Genomic DNA, 11,113 nt, shown 5'->3' on the forward strand with positions numbered 1-11,113 from the left:
TGTTTGGAAAAATTCATGTCATGTCAAATATTCAGAGACTAATTATGAGGATTAAACATGAGCTAATTATAAAACTAATTACATAGATGGAGGCTAATTCACGAGATAAATCTATTAAGCCTAATTAATCCATCATTAGCACATGTTTGCTGTAGCATCACATTGTCAAATCATGGACTGATTAGGCTTAATAGATTCATCTCGCAAATTAGTCTCCATCTGTGCAATTGGTTTTGTAATTAGTTTATATTTAATACATCTAATTAGTATCTAAACATTTCATCTGAAGAAATAAACAACCCTTAGTATTAATTGTTGATGGGGACCCAACCGAGAGGGTGACGTCAACTAGAGAGGGTGAATTGTGGAAGCCAGAGACATGGAGAATGATGCATTGGTTCGTGGTTATTAGTGGGCGCACCTGTCAGTGATTCAGTTTGATTTAGTGTAGCTTTGAAAGTCAGTGACTCGGTTTGATTTGGTATGTTTTTGAAAGGCAGGGTTTTTTTTTTTTGAGAAATTGAAAGGCAGCTGTCAGTGACTCACTATTGTCATTAGAGTCTCCCTCTTCTCAAAGGAACAAGAGAATCTTGGCCCAGGCCCATATCGCCAACACCACCACCACCCAGTGCAGCCCGCTAAGCAAAAGTCTTCGAAGCCCAACATGAAAGATCCGCGAACGAAAAAAATGCAAGCCCGCCACGACCCATGGAGACTGGAGATTGGGGCCACACGACGCAAGCGGATAAGCCGAGCCGTCGCCCGGCGCACGCACACGGCGCACTGACCACGCCAGTTTCGCGGCTCCGCCATGGCCACCTCCACCACCGCGCTCCACCCGCAATTCCGGCCGCCGCTGCGCGCTCCCGGCCGTCTCCGCCCGCTTCCACACTCCTCGTATTCCTCGTTCGCCCGCGCTCGCCCTCGCACTCCCGTCCGGGCCTCAGCGGCGTCCGCGTCCGCGCCGGTGCAGCAGGAGGCCGTCGCGGGGGTCCCGTGGGGCTGCGAGATCGAGTCCCTGGAGAGCGCGGCGTCGCTGGAGCGATGGCTCATAGACTCGGGCCTCCCAGAGCAACGCCTGGCCATCCAGCGCGTGGACGTCGGCGAGCGCGGCCTTGTCGCGCTCAAGAACATCCGCAAGGGGGAGAAGCTGCTCTTCGTCCCGCCTTCCCTCGTCATCACCGCCGATTCGGTAACAAAACCATTATCCTCTCACTACCCACGGAGGGCGTTTATCTTCGTTCAAGAAATCCTGTTACAATTGGTACTCTATTGTGTTCGTGACTTCGTGTTTACTAGGAATGGAGCCGCCCAGAGGTGGGGGATGTGATGAAGAAGAACGCAGTGCCGGACTGGCCGCTTATCGCCACTTACCTCATAAGTGAAGCCAGTTTAGAGGGCTCCTCGAAGTGGAGCAACTACATAGCAGCGTTGCCAAGGCAGCCTTACTCCCTTTTGTACTGGTATGGCCCATGATTGTAGTAGGTGTATTGCTGTATTGAGTGGAAGGGAGAGAGAGGCTATGACCTAGCATTCTCAATCTTGTACAGCCTTTATGTGTTATTGCAGGACTCGTGCAGAGCTAGATGCATACCTGGTGGCTTCGCCAATCAGGGAACGTGCAATTCAGAGGATAACCGATGTGATTGGGACGTAAGATTGTCTACCTATACTTCTACTAGTGTTAATTTAGCAAAATCATGTTACTCTATTGTTGGAGCTCACACTGGTACTTTGCTTTTTTTGTTTTTGGCAGATACAACGACCTTCGAGACCGTATATTTTCTAAACATTCAGATTTATTCCCTGAAGAGGTATGTTGTGCAAACATTTATATATTATTTGTTTACTCTTACAACTTTAAGAGTACAAGATTGCTTAGCCAATTTCAATCCTATGCACAGATAGATACAATTCTTCAAACCTTGAGGTTATAGTATACCAGAAAGGAGGATTAAGAGTATGTTTGGCTTAGTGTTATACAATTCTTCAAACCTTAGTGTTTGGCTTTTGGGTATTGAAACAAAGTCGTGGTACTGGGTCACATATTAACAACTATATACAGTGATGGAGCCAGGATCGGAAGATTAGGGGGGCCAGAAAAGTTAATTCATGTGATTGACCTTATAGCAGGGACCACATCCTATAGTACGGTAATATGAACTAGAATTCCTCTGATTCTAGGCTCCAATGGAAAATTTTGGAACATGAGGGCCCCCTAGCTCTGTCACTGACTACATATATTTATATGATTACACCTTGAATGTCGATTTGAGTCTTTTTATTAGTTCTTCATTTATACTTGAACCTGATCGGTACATCTCAATCTTTGTTTTAGGTGTATAACATAGAGACATTTCTATGGTCCTTCGGCATTCTCTTCTCGCGCCTGGTAAGGCTGGATCTAGTTAATATGATTCAAACCTTGTTAAGCTCGTAGATCTCTAGTAGCCCTTTTCATGATGAGTACGAATTCCTTTGCTTGATATTGCTGTCATTTTCGCCTACAATAATGTGCATGGTCTATTTTGCAGGTCCGTTTGCCATCAATGGATGGAAGGGTTGCATTAGTTCCTTGGGCAGATATGCTTAACCATAGTCCTGAGGTACAGCATTATATTTTTACTAAGAACCATCCTTGATACTGCTCAAAATTAAGGACCCTTATTCCCAGATTATTTATTTTTTACACTCTTGTATGTCTTCCTAACATTACATTGCTCATGACATCTACTTGTTACTTATTAAATTTTCCAGGTGGAAACATTCTTGGACTTCGATAAGTCATCACAAGGAATAGTTTTCACCACTGACCGCTCATATCAACCAGGTGAGCAGGTAACATTTTTCATTTATGCTTTTTAGCTCTATTCTCAGTTATCTTATCAGTCAAGTTAATCATCAAAATTCTACTGGTAGTGATGATAATTGCACTGGCACAGTGGCACTAGTATGCTATTGCTGTTTTCAAAAGTAAAGTCTGCATGGTTATTCGTGGTTTGCTGAAATCCAGTTACTGTTTTATCATATTGGGCACATTCCTGTCTAGCAATATACTGGCATTTTAAGGGTTGGGTTATCTATAGTCTTGAATCTTGATAATAAGTTCAGGCTGTGTCAGCACTCCCATCGATTTATCTATTTTCTTTAGTACATAAATCACATAGTTGGCTCCTGCAAACTTACATGAATGGCCATCCTTCTTTATTTGAAAACTCTAGTCTGGGGGCAACTCTATTAAACTGCCTGTTTCAATTCGGAAAATCTTCAGGTTTTTATATCTTATGGGAAGAAATCCAGTGGTGAGCTGTTGCTTTCATATGGTTTTGTTCCAAAAGAGGGAACAAACCCAAATGATTCAGTTGAGTTGCTGGTGTCTCTTGACAAATCTGATAAGTGCTACAAAGAGAAACTACAAGCCCTAAAGCGAAATGGTTTGTCAGCGTAAGTGCTCATTATACTTCTGGGCAAAAGTGTACCTTACCTATTACGTCTGTGTGGAACTTCACATGCAATTATCATTCTGTCAAGACAAGAAATGTTTTTTTTGAATTGTTGCATCCCTTGTTGTAATCTTGCTAAATGACTACTGATTGGGTTAGAACATTCCTTGGCATCATTTGGTTTATTATTGTTACTTCGATATAGTACTACCGAGAACAAATTGCGGAAACAAATCATGATAGCATATTGTGTGTAAAATGCATTTTATTGAGACTGAAACGAGATCTTTTACCAGAATAAAATAAGTTCATAGTTAAGCACAGCTTGCCATAGACCTGTGCATGATTCGCCATTCATGCCATTTTGTTTTCTTTGGGGGAACTGAACCTACCATCAGTTCAGTTCGATGTATATCGCTCTTTTCTGTTTATTTAACTCCCACATGATCATCATTCTGTGTACATTTCTGATACTATCAGATCTATATACTTGGTATTGACAAAAGTGGATTCTGGTCACCATTTACAGATCTGAAAGTTTCCCATTGCGGGTTACAGGATGGCCAGTTGAGCTGATGGCTTATGCCTTCCTTGTGGTCAGTCCTCCTGACATGAGTCAACGCTTTGAGGAGGTTTGTTGCTGTTATTTTTCACCCAATGTTAAAAAAAATTGTCAATAGAGCTAGGAGGATAGTCAAGACAAATTGAGGTTATGTTAGGTATTAGTAATGATCCAAATGTTTCTTGCAGATGGCTATTGCTGCGTCGAATAAAAATTCATCCAAACCTGGATTCAATTATCCTGAATTGGAAGAACAGGCTCTTCAGTTTATCCTGGACTGCTGCGAATCTAATATAGCAAAGTATACGAAGTACCTAGAGGTGACACACCCTTTTCATGGCATTTCTTGCAGAACACACTATTTAATCTCATGAGATTATAACACCGTGCCATCCTATTAATTTTATTGCCCTGTGATTAGTTCTTTTATACACAAATCTCTATTATGTGGTTTGCCAAAATAATATTGTCCATCCTGAGTATTTGTTGACAATGTCAGTTAGTGGATCCATAATATTTCAGGGTGGCAATGGCTCTCCACAAGTTTCAATAAATGCTAAGCAAGCAAACAGGACATTACTGTTAAAACAGCTAGCGAACAAGCTATGCATCAGTGAACGGAGAATCTTGTATCGTACACAATATGTAAGTTAGCAAAGCTTGTGCTGCTGTTGCTTTTGCATGTCCACCATGTTTCAACTCTTAACGTCTTACATGTCCTCAATTTGTCTTGCGCAGATATTGCGTAGAAGATTGAGGGACATGAGAGGTGGCGAACTTAGAGCTCTGTCATTGTTCAATGGGCTAAGAAAGCTCTTCAAATAAATGGATGGGCTACATTTCTAGGTGGAATGGATCCTATCGGATAGTTTTGATTTCTCTGATAACATGGTAATTTACAATATCTTTTGCACCACTTTTGAATTGCTGAAATGGTGTTTTTTACTGAGCATTCAGTTTCAGGTGCTTTGACCTTGCATCAGGAGCTTCATGTGTTTCTTACCAAATCACATTGCAGTCTCAGCCGAAAATTTCTCATCTGGAGACTGGAGCAGCGTCTGTATGCTAGAAGGGAGCAGGTTCAACAAAGAGTTGTGAATTGTAATTGAACAGCCCAGAGCTTGTCATATACTAGTATGTAAGGTAGCGTTTACGAGAGGAGCTAGCCAGTCATATTCTGCCCCTGGCCGGCTGGCCCCAGCTATTTTAGTCCATATATGATGTTTATGCGTTATGCGTGTACAAACTGTAAATCCATGGTGATATGCAACTGCTGAAAATAGTTGTGCCTGCCTACAAATGATGGTTTGCTGTCCGGCACGTCAGATGGCAGAGCATGCACACGAAGTGGAGACGACGACTCCTGATCACTCTAGATGTCAAAATTTTTAGCCGCCGCCGGCCGCCGCAGAGGCGGCTGAACTCCAGCTCTGTTGACCACTGGTACGGTGCTAGCCAATCACTCCGGAACTGAACTCCAGCTCCGTTGACCATCTACCTGCTGCCCAGACGTTACATACTTCCATTCCCGGCGCTGCGCAGGCAATCGAGGGAGCAAGCGGTGGCCATGGCCGGGAGCAGCGTATCCAGCGGCGGCCGGCCGCCGCTGTTCGCGACGGAGAAACCAGCTCGGGTGGCGGCGTACGCGTACCGGCTGTTCGCGGGCACGGTCCTCGCGGGGCTCCTTCTGGTATGGCTGTACAGGGCCACGCACCTGCCGCCGAGGAGCAGCGGCGCGCGGTGGTGGGCGTGGATCGGGCTCTCCGCCGCCGAGCTCTGGTTCGGTTTCTACTGGGTGCTGACGCTGTCCGTGCGGTGGAGCCCCGTCTACCGCCGCGCCTTCCCCGACCGGCTCACCCGAAGGTACTCAACCTGGAGCGGCTGTTTGCCATGCGGCTAAAAAGTAAAAACTGAATTAGTGCAATTTCAGTCGCTCCGTAGTAGCCTACATGCTCTTCGTTTGATGTGTTGGTACTTTGGAGCTGTGGAGACGAAGTAACCACTTAGTACTCCCTCCGTCCCAAATTATTATTCATTTTAGGTTTTCTAGGTACGTAGCTTTTGCTATGCACCTATATATATATTATGTCTGTCTAGATACGTAGCAAAAACTATGTATCTAGAAAAGTCAAACTATGTATCTAGAAAAGTTAAAAACGATTAGTAATTTGGGACGGAGGGAGTAGGATATGATGCTTACCTGCTAGAATTTTGATTGCCATATCCATACAGGCAATCAAGCTAACTATGCATCCTCCCTCACTTATGTAGAAATGCCAATGGTAATGTTTTCCATGACGTTGAAATGGCATCTATGCCAATGGTGAAATTTTCGCTAAAGCATTGACTTCAAGCAGGTATAAGGAGGAGGAGCTTCCCGGGGTGGACATATTTGTGTGCACAGCAGACCCAACTCTTGAGCCACCAATGCTCGTCATCTCCACTGTCCTATCTGTTATGGCTTATGGCTACCCGCCCGAGAAGCTGAACATCTATTTATCTGACGATGCCGGTTCCGTTACAACATTATATGCACTGTATGAAGCATCTGAGTTTGCAAAGCACTGGATTCCTTTTTGCAAGAAGTACAAGGTTGAGCCCAGGTCACCAGCTGCCTACTTTGCCAGAGCAGATAGCCCTCCTGATACGTGCGACCCGAAAGAGTGGTTCGCCTTGAAGGTAGAGTGAAAAAATTCTATGTAGCTCATCTCAACCTAATTTTTATTTTCCTAGTACCTGGCGCATTGACTTTCTGCTGTGATGGGCTTTCATATATCTTCTTTGAGACTGTCAAACCAGCAAACTCGTGCTTACTATCTTTCTTATTTTTCCCCATCTATATGTTTTGCAGGAGATGCATAAAGATTTAACTGATCGGGTGAATTCAGTTGTAGATTCAGGCAAGATCCCGGAGGCTCCAGAATGCAAAGTTAGGGGCTTCACCCAGTGGAATGAGGATACAACTTATAGAGATCACCCTTCAATAGTGCAGGTAATGTTTTGGCATAAGTGGTCTGATCAGAGTCATACTTCTAGGAGGATGTGGTGTTTGAATACAACAATAAATTGATGTGATATATTTGGGAAGTTGGAAATACTCATGTCAAAACTATATTTAACCTATTGATTAATTTTCCAACAACTTCTGTAGATCACCCTTCGGAAAATGTTTTATTCCATTATCTAAAATATTTGGGTCTAGCAAGACAAGCCTGGCATGGCTGATAATGAAACACCCATTAAGAAAGTAGTATGAAATTTGTCTTTCCTGTCTTCATCTTTTTTATGGTTTGTTCTGACCAAAGGGTTCTTGATCACTAGATTTTAATTGATGGAAACCAACGAAAGACAGCTGATATCGATGGAAATGCATTACCAACACTTGTGTATATGGCACGTGAGAAGAGACTTCACGAACATCATCACTTCAAAGCTGGATCACTGAATGCTTTGGTGGGTATTTTGGCTTCTCTTTAGTATGGTCCACGATTTTCACCTATGTCCTAGAACCAATTTCCCTTTGTTTACATAATTCCTTAACTAAGGTTGATTGCACAGATTAGGGTATCATCAGTGATAAGCAACAGCCCAATCATAATGAATGTGGACTGCGATATGTACTCCAACAATTCAGGGTCTATCAGAGATGCATTGTGCTTCTTCCTAGATGAAGAGCAAGGCCAAGATATTGCTTTTGTTCAGTATCCTCAGAACTTTGAAAATGTGGTGCACGATGACATCTACGGCAATCCCATCAACACCGTGAATGAGGTAATTAAAAATTTGACAATGCATTTCTTGGAATTTCAATGGACGACGTACCTATGTGATGAGCTGAAACATGAACCACTAAGCCTAACCCTGTTTTCCTTTCGAATGAATTGGTCTCCAGCTGGATCATCCTTGCTTGGGCGGATGGGGTGGAATGTGTTACATGAACCACCAAGCCTAACCCTGTTTTCCTTTCGACTGAATTGGTCTCCAGCTGGATCATCCTTGCTTGGACGGATGGGGTGGAATGTGTTACTATGGCACAGGATGCTTCCATAGTAGAGAGGCTCTATGTGGGCGAATATATAGTCAAGACTACAACAAAGATTGGAGGATGGTGAGGAAAACAGAAGAAGTCGATGAGTTGGAAAGATTGGCCAAGTCACTTGCGACTTGCACACATGAGCATAACACCCTTTGGGGAATCGAGGTCTCCATCCTTGAACAAATACCTGAAAATTGTCCGTGTTACACTGACTTTATATGATTACAAAATTTTCTTCATTTTATGCGTGTATTTTACTGAATTCGAGTTGCTGAATTGCAGAAGGGGGTGAGATATGGTTGCCCACTGGAGGATGTCATTACAGGGTTGCAAATCCAATGTCGCGGATGGAAATCTGTGTACTACAATCCAGCAAGAAAGGGCTTCTTAGGGATGGCCCCCACCTCACTAGGACAGATTCTGGTTCAGCACAAGAGATGGACAGAAGGGTTCCTCCAGATCTCCCTCTCAAAATACAGCCCCTTTCTATTAGGTCACAGGAAGATCAAGCTAGGCCTTCAAATGGGTTATTCTGTCTGCGGGTTTTGGGCTCTGAACAGCTTCCCCACCTTATACTACGTCACCATCCCTTCACTTTGTTTCCTCAATGGCATGTCCCTTTTCCCTGAGGTACGTTAAAGTATATTCCGTTGCTTATTTATATAATTATATGCACTTTAACTTGCGCTAACTTTGAAACAAATTTGCATCTGCAATCAACTCAACTCAGATGACTAGCCCTTGGTTTCTACCATTTGCATACATCGTTGTGGCTGCATACTCCTGCAGCTTAGTGGAGTCATTGCAGTGTGGTGACACTGCTGTAGAGTGGTGGAATGCACAAAGGATGTGGCTTTTCAGAAGAATTTCCTCATACCTCCTGGCAGCCATCGACACAATCCGCAGAATGATGGGCATCTCCGAGTCAGGATTTGCCCTGACAGCGAAGGTGACTGATTCGGAGGCCTCAGAGAGGTACAAGAAGGGGGTGATGGAGTTTGGATCCTTCTCCGTGATGTTTGTGATCATTGCAACAGTCGCATTGCTCAACCTGGCATGCATGGTGTTCGGAGTGGCAAGAGTTTTGTTATATGAAGGCACAACAGGCTTGGGAGCTTTGTTCCTGCAGGTTGTTCTCTGTGTGCTAGTAGTAGTCATCAATTTCCCTGTCTATGAAGCGCTCTTCCTTCGCAAGGACAGTGGCAGATTGCCAGCTTCTGTCGGTCTAGTTTCATTCTGCGTTGTATTACCACTCTGTATACTGCCAACCAATATGAGATATGAAGTTGATCAAATGTAACAAATACACTAATATGCAGATATGAAGTTGGTCAATTGTCAAATGTAACAATATGCTCCTCTGCATCTCTGAAAATGCCGGTGTATTTTGTTTGTCAGGGTGGTCTGAGAATTCGTTGGCCTGGTCCGGTGTCAAATCCGAGACCGGATTGGTCATGACATTTTTTATGAGTAATTCAACTGATAACGTCGAGGAAGGGGTTACACCATAGAAAAGGGTCGAGAAAAGAAAATTACAAGCAGACATCAACTTGAACTGATGTTACACAGATCTAAGAACGTCATAAGCAGATACCCACCACCAGAGTAATTTTCTTATATGAAACGGCTACACATAGCGCCCGTGTCGCTGGCTGGCAGCAACAGAGCTACACATAACCATCACAGAACAACACCAGGCTGCAGCGTTTGCCTTCCTCTCCTGCATTGCGCAGCGCTTGGCTTCCTCAGGATTGTGTGGGACTGGGCGAGACGCAGCAGAACCATTTCTTCTGCAGATTGGAGAGATCACACCGCCATGATTGTTGGTGACTAGCTAAGGAAGGAATGCCCAGATTTTTAGGAGATGGGTATGCGTACCGATGCGTTGTTCCTGGAGTTGTAGGAGGTCACCTTGTTGTCGACCCTGCTGTTGTCCTTGCTGTCTGCCGACCTGTTGCTGATGTGGCCTTTGGTCGGGGCTTTCTTCTCATCCCTGGCTTTGCTGAAGATAACCGTGAACCCGTCGGCGGACGCCGGGTTGTTGACGTCCCATTCGCCGAACTTGGGTAGAGTGCGGCCGGTGTCGTCCTTCACAAACACCATGGCAGCTGATCAGTACCGCTGTTGATGCTAATGTGAATGTCTAATGCTACTCTCTCCTGATTACAAATTCACCATTGTAAATGAGAAACAAATTGTGCGGCTAAAATTTGCAGAAATCCAGATGCTTGATGATCACATGTTCACCCCCAATGCGAACATCTGTTTCTGAGTTTCTCATCCGTATGCATCGTTTGTCATGGATTGCTCATGTAAAAACTCGAGGGATCAGGCAGTATTGTTTGTTTTATCATGACATGTTTAACAATTTGGTTTCGTTGATGGATCGATGGCCTATGAACAAGCGTTGTTATAATCATTAATTATCCATTTGGCAAATATGATGAGTACATATCATTGCAAGTGGCAACTAGATGATTACTGTCAAATTGCTACAAGAAAAGTTAGACGGATGCTTAAAGCAGCAAGGTTCCATTATGCAAAGGAGACTTGCACTCACCGACATGATATCGCAGTTTCCTTCAGGCGGAGTCGCAGAAAATTTTGCCCTTGCTTGAGATCCGAGGCGCTAGAGTTTCTGGGGCAAAATTTCCCCCGGGATGAGAGGTGAAGGGTTGGCCACAAACAACAGGAGGCGACGAAGCGGACCGCAACGGCTGCCTCCTACGCGAATCTTATATACCTATTCATGGCATGTTTAGCATGCAACGGCTGCCTAAAATTAATCAACTTTTAAACGATTTTTCGCGCTCTCTTTTTTTGGTTCGTTTTGTTTCGGCAAACCACCAGCGCTCCCGAGCTGTTCATCCTGCCCTCCTGGGTTGGGCCCGCATGCCAGAGGGCCGGATGGTGGGCCTCTTCATTGGGTTGGGCTTGGGCGCCGCCTCCCTCCGCGGGAAATGGCCGTGAGCCCGTTTTGTTTTTCTGATTTTATGGCGGCGGACGTGTTGCATTTTCACCACCTGCTGCTACTGCGTGTTCAAATTTCAAAGTTGCAAAATGGCGCCCGGC

At 44.4% G+C, this 11,113-nt stretch overlaps 2 protein-coding genes across 5 annotated transcripts; both read left to right on the top strand.

Moving 5' to 3' along the window:
* Positions 1-768: 768 nt before the first annotated feature.
* Positions 769-5,305, top strand: LOC117836273 (ribulose-1,5 bisphosphate carboxylase/oxygenase large subunit N-methyltransferase, chloroplastic). 4 transcript variants are annotated; one of them, XR_004636049.2, is made up of 13 exons: positions 769-1,192; positions 1,300-1,463; positions 1,570-1,653; positions 1,757-1,814; positions 2,339-2,392; positions 2,535-2,606; positions 2,758-2,838; positions 3,272-3,444; positions 3,973-4,075; positions 4,194-4,325; positions 4,528-4,650; positions 4,744-4,896; positions 4,963-5,305. XR_004636049.2 is itself a non-coding variant. In XM_034715678.2 (13 exons), the coding sequence occupies exons 1-12, from the start codon at positions 812-814 to the stop codon at positions 4,828-4,830; spliced, it is 1,512 nt and encodes a 503-aa protein (XP_034571569.1). In that variant the 5' UTR covers positions 769-811; the 3' UTR covers positions 4,831-4,851; positions 4,963-5,305. The 4 variants fall into 4 exon arrangements, 1 of the variants encoding a protein (XP_034571569.1); XR_004636048.2 differs by having other exon boundaries at positions 4,969-5,305; XR_004636052.2 differs by having other exon boundaries at positions 5,024-5,305.
* Positions 5,306-5,313: 8 nt separating this feature from the next.
* LOC117836265 (cellulose synthase-like protein E2) lies at positions 5,314-9,392 on the top strand. Its single transcript, XM_034715655.2, has 9 exons — positions 5,314-5,448; positions 5,548-5,868; positions 6,363-6,684; positions 6,857-6,997; positions 7,327-7,458; positions 7,564-7,776; positions 7,991-8,206; positions 8,324-8,671; positions 8,772-9,392. The coding sequence occupies exons 1-9, from the start codon at positions 5,342-5,344 to the stop codon at positions 9,339-9,341; spliced, it is 2,370 nt and encodes a 789-aa protein (XP_034571546.1). The 5' UTR covers positions 5,314-5,341; the 3' UTR covers positions 9,342-9,392.
* Positions 9,393-11,113: the final 1,721 nt, after the last annotated feature.

This window comes from Setaria viridis, chromosome 1, assembly GCF_005286985.2.
Source record: "Setaria viridis chromosome 1, Setaria_viridis_v4.0, whole genome shotgun sequence".
In the NCBI taxonomy this organism is placed as follows: Eukaryota; Viridiplantae; Streptophyta; class Magnoliopsida; order Poales; family Poaceae; genus Setaria; species Setaria viridis.

What these genes read in the sequence shown, in the direction of transcription:
- LOC117836265 (XM_034715655.2), top strand. Translation starts at nt 5,342, where the DNA reads ATGCACACGAAGTGGAGACGACGACTCCTGATCACTCTAGATGTCAAA. An exon ending in TCCAGCTCTGTTGACCACTG is followed by an intron (nt 5,449 to 5,547) that starts GTACGGTGCTAG and finishes GGCGCTGCGCAG; the next exon opens with GCAATCGAGGGAGCAAGCGG. An exon ending in CCCGACCGGCTCACCCGAAG is followed by an intron (nt 5,869 to 6,362) that starts GTACTCAACCTG and finishes GACTTCAAGCAG; the next exon opens with GTATAAGGAGGAGGAGCTTC.
- LOC117836273 (XM_034715678.2), top strand. Translation starts at nt 812, where the DNA reads ATGGCCACCTCCACCACCGCGCTCCACCCGCAATTCCGGCCGCCGCTG. An exon ending in TGAGTCAACGCTTTGAGGAG is followed by an intron (nt 4,076 to 4,193) that starts GTTTGTTGCTGT and finishes TGTTTCTTGCAG; the next exon opens with ATGGCTATTGCTGCGTCGAA. An exon ending in TCTTGTATCGTACACAATAT is followed by an intron (nt 4,651 to 4,743) that starts GTAAGTTAGCAA and finishes TGTCTTGCGCAG; the next exon opens with ATATTGCGTAGAAGATTGAG.